The sequence below is a fragment of the Phacochoerus africanus genome, chromosome 2 (genome assembly GCF_016906955.1).
Source record: "Phacochoerus africanus isolate WHEZ1 chromosome 2, ROS_Pafr_v1, whole genome shotgun sequence".
NCBI classification, from domain to species: Eukaryota; Metazoa; Chordata; class Mammalia; order Artiodactyla; family Suidae; genus Phacochoerus; species Phacochoerus africanus.
Genome location: NC_062545.1, coordinates 187,171,510 through 187,189,446, shown reverse-complemented (window position 1 = coordinate 187,189,446; position 17,937 = coordinate 187,171,510). Strand labels below are relative to the sequence as shown.

Below are 17,937 nucleotides of genomic sequence, written 5' to 3'. Positions count from 1 at the left end.
AGCCAAATACTTGGAACAGTAATGCTCTTGCTATTTTTCTCTTCACAGTATAGGAATGAGTCCTATCCTGTTTCATTTAGAAACAAAAAATAAAACGAAGAATTGATCAAGGAACCAGAGGGAATAACCACAGAAAGGAAACACAGGTTCCCTTTACCCTATTTGTGGACTATAATTTTATCTGCAACTTAATGCCTCAGACAAAACTAGAGTGTAGAGTTTACTTTTTAAAACCCTAAGACATGTTAAAGAAACAAAAGTACTCTGAAGGTGTAAAAGCTCTTTTTATTGAGCTATAATCAAAATGCCAATTTATACTTTCTTCTCACATGGAGAGGGGAGGAACTTTTACCCAGAATGACATACTAAATTCACATGTACCTTACCTTGCTGTGCTGCCTCATGCTCTGCTGTTCTCTTCCTGATATAGCTCTGGACTTCTTCCCACCTTCTCTCAGCTTCTTGCAATTGAACCTGGAGAAAAGGTAAGTCAACACAAACACAGGATATTTAAAAAAAAAAAAAAAAAAAGCATCCTCTATCTTTACTGTTGTGTCCTAAAACTGCTTATGCCAACAACAATCACTAGTTTCCTATATTTTAATAACATAGGCAGATGTACTTGGCCTGATAATAGGCATTGATACTATCAGCCACAGCCATTCTGATCTCCAATATGTAGGATTTATAGATCGAAGATTACTTCAGTAACTCAATTATTTGCGCTATGTGGATCAATATAGCCACTACTACATATGTATCTGACCCACTTAGCTATGATCTGTTTTCCATTAAATTTCCTTCAGTTGAGAGGCATGTTAAATTTCAATAGGTACCTAAAATTTGTATTCTGAGGTAAAACACCACACCTTAATTATGACTGAAATATTTAATGTCATTTATCTACTTATCTATATCCACAGAGCACAAATTTCCATATTTATAAATGCCACCAGCAAGACAAATATTTAATAAAAGAAAGGACAACTATATCATTCTCCCACAGGAACCCATGAAAACTTTAAGAAACCAAAAATTACACTATTTTGCACAATCAATTATTCTCAAAACACTTTTAACCCCTACTCCTCTGGAACTGGTATTAAGGTATATCGATTATATAAATGACCTAGGTAGCAATCTGATACACTGAACTTATAGAAATTGAACTATATGCTCAACACATCCTCTCCCTGGTAAAAGGAGAAACAAGCAAGTCTACTCATCATTCCACACAATGTGCACATGCTTAAAAGTGCAAGAGAAATGAGTTCACGCCTCTCTCTCAGTAAGCCTGAGCAACCCTATGCATGTCTTCGCAGTCTGAGAATCTCATTGCACCAAGTGACATTCTGGGATTTGAAGAAACAGCGTATGCTTTTTTCTGGGCTCAAATGAAAACAACTGGAGCATTACTTGGCCTTATACTCAAGCAAAGGAAAATCATCTATTTCAATGCTGGAATAAAAACAGGCTCACTAAACTTACTGAGAAATCCAAGCTATGAATGATAAGTGATGTTGAAGATAATTCTAACTACCTATCAAAAATCTGATTTTTGCCTAAATCATGTAGACACCCTAACAGCATATAAAAAGATGAAATTCTACTATTTATGCCTAATTTCAATTTTTATTATTTTCAAACAGTCTTTTACTTCAAACTCAACCAATATTCAATTTTTTTGTTAGTATACATACTTCTACATAGGGAGAGCACTTAGGCTACAAGTCCTATTAAGCCTCAAACCTACATACACATTTAGGTCATTAAGCTGTATATCTATGTTATTTATGAAATGATAAATAAAGGTAGGAATATATCACCTTCAACTGTGTAACTGCTTGCTCAGCATTCTTCTTTTGGACTTCCTCTTGCTGGAGCTTTCCAGTTTTCTCAGTCAGCTCATTCACCAATCTAGCATAATCTTGGCGCAGTTTATTTAGTTCAGCAGACTGCCTGAAAACAGCAACTGGATTAGGAACCTTCCATGATTACAAACATGAAAAGAGTAAATGAAATATACTTTATGTTAGTTCTGCTGAATTAGTAATTTCATTTATAGCCAAATTTAAAAAAGAAGTGATTCTAAGTGACTGACTACAAATAAAGGGGTTTGAATCATTCTGATGACAATAATACAAGTACTAAAATTACTGTAAAATATCAAGAGAAATGGATAACGGCATACCCATGAGCATAAATCAAGAGGGTCACCTTCAAACTAGTGTTCTGAAAGTCTATTAAAATCAACCACCCAGAATATTCTGCGTAAAGATGCTACTAGTCTTCTCTCTAGGACTGTTTCTCCAAGTATGGGCCAGAATCTAAATCACTATCACAAGGAATGTGTCTCAACATATAGATTCTGGGACTCCACCTCAAAGCCACTAAATCCTAATCTTTTAAGGGCAGTACTCAAGAATATGATTTTCAGCTCTCATGCCAGATGCTCTTCAAAATAATGAAGTTTGAGAAGTACTGTTAACAGGGAAAAGAAAGTTAAAAGTTATCAATTCAGTCTCATAAATTTGTAGACTGTTTCACTGGTGGCAAGAGTATTGCTCATCAGTTTAGCTGAAGAGGTTCTTCACACAGCAAGAAGATGGCTTTTGAAAATTTATTTTAGAAACAAGTGTAAAAAATAAAAGTCTAACTAATTACTATCAAACACCATTTTGGTGACTGAAGAAAATATTATCATTCAATGATAATTGCTATTCAATTTAAAAGAAAGCATTTGGAAACATACTTGCTTTCTAGTTGGTTTGTAGTGTTGCTGACAGCATCTCTCAGTATGCCATTTTCCTGCTTCAAGTGAGCTATCTCAGCCTCCATCTGCTCACGAACTTGCTGGAACTAAAATTATTTTACACACACAAAACTTAGAAAACAATGATTGCCAAAGCTAATCTCAAAGAAACTTTGTTATGATGAAAAGGCAAAAAGCATCAATAGAATGAAGTCTGGACATCCTTCTCAAATAAACATAAATAAATTTAATCTACTAAATTTCATCTATTAAAATCATGAAAATGGATAACATTATCAAAATAAACAGTAAGAATTAAACCTTCTAAAAAGTTGAAAGAAAAGAGGTAAAAATAAGAACAAGAGACAAAAGGCCCCTTAAGCCAAAACCTTAGGAGTTTATCCTTCATTATCATTTTTCCTCTCTCTCCACTCCATCATCAAGGCCTATGTATATTAGCTCTTTTTTATTAAACGCACCCCTTCATTATCAACATCTAACTTAAGATTCTTGTTCTCTGCCTTGGATTCCTGCAAAAGCCTTCCAACTATCCCTTGTTCCATTCACTACACTGCTGCCACTCTCCACACTATGCAAGAGTAGTCATTTAAAACACTAATATAGGAGTTCCCATTGTGGCTCAGAGGGTTAAGAACCTGACTAGTATCCATGAGGATGCAGGTTCGATCCCTGGCCTCACTCAGTGAGTTAAGGATCTGGCATTGCTGCAAGCTGAACTATAGGTTGCAGATGCAGCTAGGATCTGGTGTTGCTATGGTGTAGGCTGGCAGCTGCAGCTCTGATGCAACCCCTAGCCTGGGAACTTTCATATGCCACAGGTGCAGCCCTAAAAAGAAAAAAGAAAAAAAGAAAAAGAAAATACTAATATAATCACACTGATGAGTTCCTTAAACTCCTTCACTGGCTCCCCAGTCTTTGGGTATAAAAGGTTCTTTAAAACAAAACCTCTACTTATTTCTCTAGCTCTCTTCATTCCAGCTCTGATTCCCAAATATCATAACTCTTACTGCATTTTTCACAAACTGGTATCACTAGACAACCTGTATTGAAAACACCTGGAATGCATATTCATTGAAAAAGCTCAATCCTGGAGTTCCCGTCGTGGCGCAGTGGTTGACGAATCCGACTAGGAACCATGAGGTTGCGGGTTTGGTCCCTGCCCTTGCTCAGTGGGTTAACGGCGTTGCCGTGAGCTGTGGTGTAGGTTGCAGACGCGGCTCGGATCCCGCGTTGCTGTGGCTCTGGTGTAGGCCAGTGGCTACAGCTCCGATTGGACCCCTAGCCTGGGAACCTCCATATGCCACAGGAGCGGCCCAAGAAATAGCAAAAAGACAAAAAAAAAAAAAAAGAAAAGAAAAAGCTCAATCCTAGGTTCCAAAAGGGACCTACTGAACCATCATCTCTTGAGACGGAAAGGAATTACATCAAGTAATAAGCCAGTGTTCACTCCTTCACTCTCTTTCTTGACGATTCCTAATTGTTTCAAAAGATTCAACACAGTCTGCATGTCATTTCTAACACATCTTCCCCACCTCTCATCTCCATTGTTTCAAAGAGCCCAATGCTTATGTCTATTGTAGTAGAGTATTTACTTGTCAACTTTCGGCCTCCCAACCTAGAAAAGTTGCCTACTTAAGGACAGGGAATGAGTTTGGCCATCTGTACCAAAGTCTAAGACAGGGCACTTAAAAGTTTGCTAATTAAATGAATGCAAACATTTATTCTGTATTCAAGAATGAAAATATACCTTCATCTGCATCTGTTGAGTCTCTTGATAATTGACATGCATTTTGTTTTGAAACACATTATGTTCCTTTTCTAATGTTCCAATCCGATCTTTCATCCTTGCTATAACCACATTGCTTCTTTCTTTCTCTGCCAGCATTTCCTAGAAGAGTAAACCAGAACAAAATTATGAAAAACTCGTTATTACAACAGTAAAAACATGACTATACTAAGAAAACATTTTTAACATCAGCAAAAATATCAGTAAAACAATCATGAATTCTGAAATAAATACTTGCTTAAAAAGCAAAGTCAAAGTTTTTGTTTTTGTTTTTGTTTTTGTCTTTTGCATCTTACCTGCTCTTTACACCAATTCCCTTAATAAACACTTGGCTGCTTTATTTACTTGTATTTCAAATGCACTTTCTGGTCAAAGAGTTAAAGGGCTGAACATGGAATAAATCCTGCATTCTAACTTGAAAATAAGGAAGAACATTTTTTAAAACAAAAACAGTCAAAGTCTCCATTATTTGCATTTATCAGCTTTCTTTTAGAGTAAAGAAAAGGCAAAACAAGAAGGAAAAAAAACCCTCAAAGAGAAAAGTCTCTTTCCTAGGGAAAGAGATATGGATAAGATACGTTTATAGCAAAATGGAAGCTTGGAATAGGGAAAGTAAAACTCAGAAAGTTTTATCTTCCCAAGTCAAACCTTGTGTTGCAAGTACTGTGAACTCCTAGAACAAATATTAATTTTCAAAGTGCAAGAAGGCAAGCAACTTTAAAGTCATCTGCAGGTATACTCAGTCCAATCCCTCTGCTCTAAGTAACTGACAAACCAAAATTTTCATTTAAATTGATGATTGCCCATAAGACTTAATTCATTTACATTTACTAATTGTGTTACTGATGTACATGATACACTTAGGAAAAAAAGGATACCCATCTTACGTATACAGCTCAATAAATTATACAAAAGCAGATCATTTCTTTTTTAATTTTTAAAATAATCAGAATAGTATAGCTACAGAACATTAAAGTTTCTGATCTTAAAAAGACATGCTTGGGAATTCCCATTGTGGTGCAGCAGAAATGAATCCAACTAGTATCCATGAGGATGCAGGTTTGATCCTGGCCTCATGGTTTAGGCCAGCAGCTGTAGCTCCAGTTCAACCCCCTAGCCTGGGAACTTCCAGATGCCACGGGTTTGGTCCTAAAAAAAAAGAAAGAAAGAAACATGCTTATTTTAGCAACAACTTTAATCTTAATCTAAGTTTTCTACTAACTTTTTTAATCTATCTCAAATTCTCAAATTCACATAAGAGATTTTATATTCATATGAGGCCATTCTCATAAAGGTCATCAAGTAGCTACATGAATGATACTAAAATAAGCCTCATTTACTCTGCTATATTGAACACCTAGAAGAAACAAGCACTAGAGGAGAAATGAGACATTTACTACAGAATTTCAATTCTGTTCTCAATCTACATGATTTTTCAAAAACAACTGACCTAGAACATTAATTTCAGATACACAAGTCAATATTCATATTTATTACTAAACCATCACAATATAGTTAACATCCTCAACACACAATTACAATTTTTTTTTCTTGTGATATTTTAAGATCTACTCTCTTAGCAACTTTCAAATATACAATACAGTGTTTTGTGTTTTGTGCGTTTTTTTGGTCTTTTTAGGGCCATGCCCACAGCATATGGAGGTTCCCAGGCTAGGCTACCGTACGTAGGGTACCTATACCACAGCCACAGCAATGCCGGATCCAAGCCATGTCTGTGACTACACCACAGCTCACGGCAATGCCAAAGCCTTAACACACTGAGTGAGATGAGGAATCAAACCTGCGTCCTCATAGATGCTAGTCAGATTCATTTCCACTGAGCCACGATGGGAACTCCACAATACAGTATTAATAACTATAGTCACCATGTTGTACATCACACCCCCCAGACTTACTTTATAACTGGAAGTTTGTATTTTTACATTTTTTAAGGTTCTTTTATTTTTTATGGCTGCACCTGCAGCATATGCAAGTTCTCAGGCCAGAGGTCAAATTGGAGCTGCAGCCTAGGCCATAGCCACAGCAACACTAGATCCGAGCCACACCTATGACCTACACTGCAGACTGTGGCAAGGCCGGATTCTCAACCCACTAAATGAGGCCAAGGATCACAGAGACAACCTTGGGTCCTGAACCTGCCGAGCCACAATGGGAACTCTAGGTCTTCTAACCTCTCAGAGAAAAAAGGGATTAATGAACTTCATTGATTAGAAATTACAAATATCACAAAATGTCATGAGTCAATTATCTATTTAAGAGTTTCAAATTTATCTTATAAATTTGATTTAAGCAAGATCCACACTGAGTTTTATGTTTCAAATAATTCTATGTCAGAACCAACTGAAACATGCTCCCAGTGTTCAAATGCTTCCATTATTCTGAAACTGGTATAACTATAAGTACTGTTATTTTAAATTCACAATTCAACTGTAGGCTATAATAACATGGAAGAGTGAGACAACCCCCCCCCCCATACCACCTCCTACACTCTAAAAGAAAAGCACTTTCAGAGTTCCTGTTGTGGCTCAGTGGTTAACAAATCCGACTAGGAACCATAAGGTTGCAGGTTCAATCCTGGCCTTGCTCAGTGGGTTAAGGATCTGGCGTTGCCGTGAGCTGTGGTGTAGGTCGCAGACACAGCTCGGATCTGGTATTGCTGTGGCTCTGGCGTAGGCTGGCAGCTACAGCTCCAATTAGACCCCTAGCCTGGGAACCTGCATATGCCGCTAGCACGGCCCTAGAAAAGGACAAAAGGACAAAAAAAAAAGATTAAAAATTTTTTTAAAAAAAAGAAAAGCACTTTCATTGGGTATAAATTCATTACAAAAATTAATCAGGAATTACAACTTCTAAAATCCTTCGGTATATCCAATTCAGAAAGAATAACCCTCTGAGAGAGTGGCATGCTGTGCCCCCTCCCACATATCTTGCCCATTCTCTTCTGTCTGGATGTTCCTGAGTTGAATATATTTCTACTGGGTCATAGGAATGCCTCTGCTAATCTGTATTCTCTTTAGATTAAACCTGATACAGATGTATATAACTGGACTCAAGAATGTGGTTGGAAATGCAAGTAATCTGCAATTAAAAATCAGAAACATAGCACCTAGCTTGGATTAAAAAAAAAAAAAAGAATAACCCTTAAACACAAGAGTCTTCACCTGGGTTAACTGCTTACACCGATCCTTCATAGCAGCAGCATCTTCCTTCACAGCAGCAAGTAACTTGTCTTTTTCTTGAAGCTGATGTACAAGTGCAGTTAACTCTCCTTTATTTGACTACAATTGAGAATTCAGTACAGAATTAGTTAACAATGGCTAATGAAAATTATGGAAATGAACTGACTTTTTCTTAGGCCAATGGAGAGTTTGCTATTATGTTTAAAGTAGAATGACTGCCAAATACTGATCAGTGATATATCATTCAGACATTACTGTATCACTGTATATTCTTATATATATAATAGGACACATATCAATCAAGAAACAGATTTTTACTAAGAATTATACAATTTCTATTTTTAAGCACAGAGTCAAGAGAGTAACCTCTCACTTCTCCTAAAAGATCAAAACAGGAGTATGAAATTAAAATGCAAACTGAGGAGTTCCCATCATGGCTCAGTGGTTAATCAATCTGACTAGGAACCATGAGGTTATGGGTTCGATCCCTGGCCTTGCTCAGTGGGCTAAGGATCCAGTGTTGCTGTGAGCTGTGGTGTAGGTCACAGACGCAGCTCAGATTCCGCGGTGCTGAGGCTCTGGCATAGGCCGGCAGCTACAGCTCTGATTAGACCCCTAGCCTGGGAACCTCCATATGCTGCAGGAGTGGCCCTAGAAAATGCAAAAAGACAAAAAAAATAATAATAATAAAATGCAAACTGAACCAAAGTGAAACAATCATCTGTCATGTCAAACAAAAACATCACAAACGCCTGCCAAAAGTAGTGATCAAACAAATGTTTGATAATTCTGTCAGAATATATGCAAGAATACAGAGGTGTCATGGAACACAGCTCTCTGAAGTTAAAAGGCATATACTGAAAGGTAAAACCAACAATCCCCAATTTGACATCAGGAATAAGTCCAAATATAGAAGGTAGGAGTTTTCTTGGTAGAATGTCACAAGAAGCCAAACAAGTAGGAATGAAGAAGAAATCATATAGATAAACGTTACTCTAAGAGAACAGCTAGTCAGGGAGAAAAAGTTAAGTTAGATTCTCTACAGTGGGACCCTCTGTAGTAAAATTTTTTATCTGAAAAGAAGAAAGGCTAAAAGAACTCATTTTCTCATATAACCTAAGGAAAACAGTTGGCCTTGGCCCTTCATTATCAATCTCTGGCACAGAGATGATCCAAGAGGAACACACCTCATTGGAAGAGGAGTATTAATGAAAAAGAAATAAAACAGGTTCTATGTAAGATATGAGAAAGAAGGAAGGAAAACAATAAGAGGAAAAACGCCACATGGAGAAAAATAACCTAGAAAAAGAATGTCAAGAACAGAGGAAAATGTGCTTTAAAAAAATATCACCATGACTTTTTAAAGTCTAATATAGCAATGATTTCTGGAAAAACAAGAGCACAGAACAGAGCTCAGAGGAAATAACTCGGAGAAAAGATTAAGACCACAGAATGAGATGAAATATGAGCTGGCAAAACTCAAAGTAGAAGTAAAAGCAATACCATTTCAGAAGTACAATCCAATTAGAAGTAGCAAACAGAAAAAGACATGTTACTGAAAACACAGTAGGAGACAAAGTTCAGAGTGAAGAGAAATAAAAAAAAAAAAAAAGTGGGAATAAACCAAAGGCTTTTATTTTTTTAGGACCAAAATATGAACGATAAAGACAACAGGCAAAGAAGACCCAACATATGTTTAATTGATACCAATCATTTCAATTCCTCTAAGGGAATACTGAATCTCATGACTGAAAAGACATGCTTTGTCCAAGAGAATACTGATAGGAGTCAATGCAAAGTCACATTATAACAAAAATTCTGTGACTTCAAAGAAGCTGAATGCCTTGATGTTTATACAGTAGGGTGGGCACTGGAAAGGTCCAATAAATAATAAAAACTTGGTTGATTACCTAAAAGGATGTTTTTATTGTGAGTATACTTTGACAAAAATACATGAAAAGAATGCAAAATTCAGGCTAGTCTAGGACTTCTATCCAGAAATACGGATGTAGAGAATGGTAAAGCAAACATGACAAATTCTCAAGGAAAGAAAGTGCAATCCAGAAACATTATACCCTAGCAAATTATCACTCAAGTATAAAGACAAAAAAGAAGCATTTTAACTGGCCAGAATTTGGAAATACATTTTCCATAAACCCTTTTTGAAAAAGTTCCCCTGAAAAAAACAATTTCAGCCAACAAGTGGTGAATACGGAAGCAGAAGCTTATGGCAAAAGAACTAGTATCAAGTTTGAATTTATTAAGCTATAGAATTAAGACTAAAACAAACATAAAAATTATAGCCACAAAACAAATATTAAATATTGTAGCTGATCAACAAATGCTATAGTTAACAAAAATAGGGAAGGAAAAGAGAAGGTAGGAAAAATTTTAAATAGGCAGACTTCCTCCTGACAAACACCATGGGGTCAGAACAGTTAATGAGTTGGAAAAAAAGACTCAAATAATTGAGGCAAATATATCTAAAGGCCAACACAGAGAGTTCCCACTGTGGCTTAGCAGGTTACAAATCTGGCTAGCATCCATGAGGACTCAGGTTCAATCTTTGGCCCCATTAAAGGATCTGGCATTGCTGTAGCTGTGGTGTAGGCCTGCAGCTGCAGCTCCGATTCAACTCCTAGCCTAGGAACTTCCATAGGCCACAAGTGCAGGCTTAAAAAGAGGAAGTAAGGAAGGAAAGAAGGAAGGGAGCAAGGAAGGAAGGCAGGCAGGCAGGCAGGCAGGCAGGCACGCAGGCCAGCCGGCCAACACAAAGAAATTAATAACCAACTAAAACTATCAAATACTAATAATTACACTGAGTTAACATCTTTGAGCAATTAATACATGCTAAGAGTTCTAAGCATCTACTATGCATTATCTCATTTAATTCTCAAAACCTTATTATCATTCCCATTTTAGAGATAAAGAAACCGAGGAACTAAGGTTAAGTAATTTACTTAAAGCCACAAAGCTAAAAGTGGCAGAGTCCAGAATTGAATGCACAAAATCTGACTCTAAAGCCCTACACTCTAAATATAAAACAGAATTGTCTTATAGTTTAAACAACAAAACCATGTGTGTATATACACACAACATAACATCTTTCCGACTGTGCAATCCCTTCTAGCTTTTACTGTTTTCCCCTTCCCATCTAAGCTTATTCAAAGTGGAAACTGTCACCTTTCCCATTCATTCATCACTTATTTACAGCCTAGTATTCCAAGGAAAGTCTTTCACCAAGGATATCAAATCCATTTTTTTCAACTCTTATTCTCCTTCATTGCTCTAAAGCATGTTGTTGTTGACTTTTCCCACCGCCCCTGAACCCTCTACCCTCTCCAAGCATCTGTAATTCCACTGCCGCCTGATGTTTCTCCACTCAGTGTCCTTTCAGTGCTCTTCCTGAACTTTAAATGTTGGTGCTTCTCAAGGTTCATTCTTAAACTCGCATTACCACTTCCCACACCCTCTCTGGTCTAATATACATCCACCATATATATTGATCATAGTGGATTCCTTTCCTAAATTACTCCCATTACAATCTATTTTCAACTTCAGAGAAATATAAAAAAAAACTGTGAAATGATTACATCAACTTAAATGCTCCAAAGAATGCCTACAACTTCCTGAAATTTTTCACGATCCTCTACTCTCTCTTCCTCTGCAAAGTGTTCATACATACCATTGCCGCCACAATCTAACCAGTTACTCCAGAGCATTCATTCTAGATTCTTCTTTAGCCACCATATCTAATCAGTTAGCAAGCCCTCTAACTCCTCTACCTCTATCCAACACCTATGCTTGTGCTCCTGCATTTATCTTCCCCCTTTCTCTGAAATGCTCTTTATTAAATGTGGGGATTCATTTATATCTGAAACTTTGAAATCTATTAAAAGGTCTGACCAAGACTCAACTTCCATGACAGGAAAATGGAGAAATTAAACTTACCTAGTTTATCCCTGATATAGGAGGATCTACAAGGGCACTGAGTCCCTGCAGATAAGAATAAAACCACTCCATAAGAAACCAAGAACAAGATTTTAAAAAGTCAAAAAGTTCCAAGGAAAAGGAAAAAATGTAAAGTTTCAAAATAACCACTCTATTTCAAAATCTTTAACAGTCCCCATCTTCTTCCTTGGCCTGCCTAATATAGATATCAAGGGGAATCTAATTTACTACTCAGTCTCTAGAATTCAAAGCTGTCTCAAGCAATAAAATGACTACTCTTGTATCCATAAACCACGGCCAACAGCCTTAGTCAGAAGAGAAACTTGAAAGCAATTAATTTTAAAAAGTAGTCATTTCATACAGGAAGAAGCATAATAACTTCACCCGGAGATTTTTCCCTGCTAGAAGATTTTTGCAATCCTCACAAATAACTAAGAACCCTTAAGATATAAACTTACCCAACTAAAATAAAATAAATCAAAAGACAAATTCTTCAAACAGCCACAGCAACATGGGATCTGAGCCACATCGGCTACCTACACCTCAGCTCATGGCAGTGCTGGATCCTGGACCCACTGAGCAAGGCCAGGGATAGAACCTGCATCCTCAAGGATACTGGTCGGATTCATTTCCACTGCACCACAACAGGAACTCCCAAGAAAGTTTCTTACAAGAGAATAATCTGACTTTGTATCCAAAGTCACAAAGTTATCACACTTACTCTGATGACCCTTGAACACCCTGTTTACTCTGAGCCATTGCTGGCACCACATGGAGACTGTCCAACAAGCATACTACATCAGAAAGTGCCAAAGATTTGTATAACACATTGTCAAGAGATACTTAGAAGTATGGACAGACTTATAACACTACAACGAATGCTACGACAAAGTAATTCAGGCTGTTATAAGAAAGAATAGCAAGGAGAATAATTTAGACAGGAATTCAGATTAGCCTCATATGAAGAAATGATATTTAAATGGAGACTTGAAGGAGAAATTAGCCAAAAGAAGAGTTAGGGGATAGGGGCTTGGGTAGTTTTAGGACAGTCCAGAAAGAAGAAATCGTTTGGTATGCTTTAATGAGAAGAGAGGGAAAATGTCATGAGATAAGGCTGTAGAGAGTGATAGACAAAGGCCTTCTAAGGATCTGGATTATGTTCTATGTGCAAAGAGAAAGACACCAAAAGGTTTTTAAAGCAGGGAGTAATATAACCTGATTTACCTCTTAAAACTTGCCTTGCAGTTGTACAGAAAAAAATAGATTAGAAGGCTATGAGGAAATGCAGAAACATCAACTAAGAAATGAGAAGTGATAGCCTGGACTAGGGTGGTCTTTAAGTAAAAAATGTAAGCCACTAAAGGTTTTAAAGCATAAAAGTGTGAGAAGTGTGTGTGTGTGTGTGTGTGTGTGTGTGTGTTTAGAATAAGGACAGTTAAATCCACTATCTAATACTGAACACCAGATACCATGTCATCTTATCTTACACAAGTAACACTTAAATACTTGTTACCTTTCCCAATATAACAAAATACACATGACAATATAGTGAGTATGACCCATTAAATATTAACTCCATGGATTTGTTTTTGTTTTCTCAAATTTTAGTTAATCATAGCAATGATTCTATTCAAATTATTTATTTTAGAAGGGGAGTATTACATAGACACACACACACAAGAAAAAGATTCCCAGGTGCTATGAATGATGTTATCTTCAGTCACAAAAACATTCCATGTTATCCAGAAATCACCTGACCTTGCCTTCAATACTTACGTTCAGAGCAAAGCAACTTAGCCAAGTGCCAAATAGCCTTAAAGTTATATAAATAATCTTATTTATTATAAGCAATTCACTTTTGTCAAAACCTCAGATTACTCAGACACACCTGACAGAACTAAATAAGTACAATGATTAGTACCTATACATGAAATAACTTCTGAAGGCAATCTAGAATTTTTAATGCTAAAGTGCTTTAGTATTTAAGTGATTAAGTGCTTTGGGGTGTGAAGGTTGGGAGTAGATTATAATTTCTTGCCCCAGCAGAAATCTTGCTCAGTGAATTTCTCATCACTGCTCTGAAATAGGCCCATAATCAAAAATATGCTTACCTTCTTTAAAGCATCCTGTATCACACCAGACTTCTCCTTTAGCAGGTCTACAATACAAAGGGCCTCATCTTCAGAAAACATCATAGTCTTCAAGGACAGAAGGAAATCTTTAAATTTTACTTCAGCATTTTCTTTAAAAAAAAAAAAAAAAGGAATTAACATTTAAAAAGATACAAGGAGGAGTTCCCGTCTTGCCTCAGCGGTAATGAATATGACTAGTATCCATGAGGACACAGGTTTGATCCCTGGCCTTGCTCAGTCGGTTAAGGATCTGGCACTGCCACGAGCTGTGGTGTAGGTCGCAGACATGACTTGGATCCCACGTTGGGGTGGCTGTGGTGTAGGCCAGCAGCTACACCTCCAATTGGACCCCTAGCCTGGGAACCCCATTTGCCGTGGGTGAAAAAAAAAAAAAAAAAAAAGATAGAAGCAAAGGCCAACAGCAAGAATTCTTGACTCAAACAGTCAATAACCAAGAGAAAATAGATTTACATTTCCGCTCAAGCAACAATGAATGTTCTGGTCAGAGGAAAAAGGTGTTTATCAAATTTAATATGGAATAATTACAGTAATCAAAAATTTGCTCAAACTGCACAATATTAAAATGCCAGTACACCTTTTAAAAAAAATCATTCAAATTTCTAGTATATGCTAGTTATCTCTATTAAATATGTTTAAAATAGCATTTAACCGTAATACAACAGAGAAGCCAAATATTACAGATGAGAAAATAAGCTCAAAGACAATTGTAAAAAGGAAATTTGATTTTTACAAAGATCAAATGTATTCAAGCAATCCTGACATTTAAACAATCCAAACATCAAATATCTCCTGACTCACCACCTCAATTCCCCAGGGCTCCTATATCAGGCAATAGCTTCCACTTCTTAAAAGCAACTCATTACACCCAAAGGAGCACAGAGCTTCAAAAACTTCAGCTACACTCTAAGTTTAAAAAGGCAGTTGTGCACGTGCACGGGAACAAGGGATATATACAAACTCTGTACTTTCAACTCAATTTTGATATGAACCTAAAACTGCTCTAAAGGAAAAAAGTCTATTAAAAAATAATAAAAGGCAGTTGTGAATTAGCATAATTAAGTATAAGAAAGTTAACAAAGCTGTCAGAAAGCACAGAAAAAGCAGTAAAATGAAAATGGAGACCACTAAGGGACAATCCATGAATCATATATCTGTTACAAGGAAGAAGAAAAGGAGAGAAAGAGCCCATCAATATTTCTGCTCTTAAATGTCCAGTGACTTGAGAATAAGAAAGGATTTATAGTCCAACCTTTGATGCCATTTTCTGAAAGTGCCACACTGGACTTAAAAAAATACTTGTTGCTTTCAAAGGTATGCACCTTTCTAAGCTTGAAATAGGCAGGTGGTATTGGCTGGTTTATAGACCTCCCCCCATCAGCAGCCCTTCTGGAGAATTGGGGCTTATTCCATCCTCAGCTGGTTTACTAGCCTTCAGTGCCTTTTTTCTCTTTTTAAATCTCTTCCAGTAATATTATTTTAGCTCTTTTTTTTTTCTGAAAAATGGGCAGAGAGCATTCTTTTGCAGAAAGAAAGAAGAAAATGAAAATGAAAACCTGAGGTTTGGGAAGTTCCTGTTGTGGCTCAGTGGGGTACAAAACCCAACTAGGATCCATGCGGATGCGGGTTCCATCCCTGGCCTCGATCAGTGAGTTAAGGATCCAGCATTGCTGTGGGCTGTGGTGTAGGTCACAGATGCAGCTCAAATCCCAAGTTGCTGTGGCTGTGATGTAGGCCAGCACCTACAGCTCTGATTCGACTCCTAGCCTGGAAATTTCCATATGCCGCAGGTACAGCCCCAAAATGAAGAAAACAATTAAACAAAAAAACCCTAAGGTTTTGTTTACATTGAACATAAGTATATGTTGTTAGATATTTAATTTTCTTTTTGGCCTTTTAGGGCCGCACTCATGGCATATGCACTACAGCTCATGGCAACACCTGATCCTTAACCCACGAAGCAAGGCCAGGGATTGAGCCCACAACCTCATGGTTCCTAGTCGGATTTGTTTCCACTGTGCCACAAGAACTCCTGTTGTTAGATATTTTAAATTAAATATTAAAATCCTGTACAATGGCTTAAACCCCACTTGTAAAGAGAGCTACAATGTACAGGGTTTTTTTAAGACAGAATCTGAAGATGACAGAAAGAATTTTGACAAAGGCAGTCTAAAGATACAAAGATTATATTATTATTAAATATTTATTTTTCAAGAAAAAAAAGAAAATTCTCAAAGACAATAATAGGAGAAAAAGTCACCAAACAGCAAAGTAGACCTTAGGCAAGTCAAAAGTCCAATGTTCAGCTCTACAAAGCAGACAAGGCTGGATTAGAAAGCTACCAATACATTTTTTACCACAAAGATTCTATTAGTCTTTTATGATTTATTGTTTCTATGAGAAAATGCACTCATTCCATCAGAACTCAAAAATGTATTTTTTCAATACAACAGATTGTTACCTTTGTCTGTTTCAATCTTCAGTTTTTTAGCCCCCGTTTTCTGGATTCCTTCTACTTGGTCAGGTTTAATCAGATCAATAATCTCCCTCTTATCCACAACAGGATTTGAGTCAGCATTATCCATCAAAGGAATATAAGTTGTTGCATGAATAAGGGGTTCATCTACCAAGACTGCAATTTAAGTTCAACAAAATCATAATTACTCAGGGTTTTTTTAATAAAAGAATAATTAAATAACATGTAAGCATACTTAAGGGTAATGATAAATAGTTATTTTCAAATTTCTAATACCAGCTCAATTTGGCTTTAAATTCCTACTTCATCATTTGACAAGTCAAAACAATCTTCAAATTAAGCAATACCAGTTTAATATTATTTTATAGTATATCATTTAGGTTATCTATGTGTACTACACATCTCTCTAGTATCTGAAAATTTCTTCTTATACAATCTTTACGTTTTAGTTCTCATGTTTCTCCTAGTTTAACTAAGAATCCATTCATAGTGAAGAAGAGCTCAAGAAAAAATATTTTAATTATGTATATTGGTGCTTCACTGAACTCTTATTCCAACTGAAAATTCTTTTTTTTTTTCTTTTCTGTTTTTTTTTTGTTTGGTTGGTTGGTTTGTTGTTGTTGTTGTTGTTGTTATTGTTTTGCTACAACCACAGCATGTGGAAGTTCCAAGGCCAGGGATCTAATCCATGCTGCAGTGGTGACCCAAGCCTCACTAAATTCCTTCACCTACTGCACCACCAGAGAATTCCTCAATTGTTAACTTTTTTTTTTTTTTTTAATGGCCACGCCCATGGCATATGGACATTCCGGGGCCAGGGACTTAATCTGAGCCACAGCTGCAACCTACACCATAGCTGTAGCAACACTGGATTCTATAACCCACTGTGCCAGGCCAGGAATCAAACCCACCCATCCACAGCGACCCGAGCCGCTGCTACTGGATTCTTAACCCATTGTGCCAAAGTGGGAACTCCTCAACTTTTAATTCTTAATATTTTTTAACTTTCTAGATGTAAAAATTAGTCATTGTTCCTTGTAGATATCTTCTCACTTCCAATAGTTACACCTCTAATTTCCATGGCACATTTTATTACACTAGTTAAAACTTCCAGAACAACATTAATAGTAGAGGATGGAAGCCTCTTTACTTTGTTCCTAATTTTAATGGGAAGAACTCTGAATAGTGAAGTCTGTTATCTATTGGTTAGAGATACACACTTAATACATTCATATGGAAGTCTCTATATATATCCTACTTTAGAAAAAAAAACCCAGAGAATTCCCTGGTGGCCTAGTAGGTTAGGAATCCAGCATTGTCACTGCTGTGACTTGGGTCTCTGCAGTGGCATAGACTCAATCCCTGGCCCTGGGAACTTCACATGCAGTGGGCGTGGCCAAAAAAAAAAAAAAACAAAACACACACACACAAAACTTTAGGACACATACAGCTCTTTTTTTTTTTTTTTTTTTGGCTGTGCCTTCAGCATGCAAAAGTTTCCAGGGATAGAACCCAAACCACAGCAGTGACAACAATGGATGCTTAAACCACTGAGCCCCACGAGTGACCTCCCATATAGTTCTTTTATTTAAAATCTCTAA

General features: G+C 36.8%; 1 protein-coding gene across 6 annotated transcripts in view; it reads right to left on the bottom strand.

Moving 5' to 3' along the window:
* The window catches only part of KTN1 (kinectin 1), a 116,824-nt gene that overhangs the window by 61,843 nt on the left and 37,044 nt on the right, over positions 1-17,937 (bottom strand). For all 6 annotated transcript variants that reach the window (XM_047767413.1, XM_047767417.1, XM_047767414.1 and 3 more), the window contains 7 exons: positions 16,322-16,492; positions 13,822-13,952; positions 7,742-7,858; positions 4,521-4,661; positions 2,753-2,859; positions 1,827-1,959; positions 387-474 (listed from right to left, as the gene is read on the bottom strand). In XM_047767413.1, the coding sequence (XP_047623369.1) occupies positions 387-474; positions 1,827-1,959; positions 2,753-2,859; positions 4,521-4,661; positions 7,742-7,858; positions 13,822-13,952; positions 16,322-16,492 (888 nt within the window). The remainder of the gene's footprint in view (positions 1-386; positions 475-1,826; positions 1,960-2,752; positions 2,860-4,520; positions 4,662-7,741; positions 7,859-13,821; positions 13,953-16,321; positions 16,493-17,937) is intronic.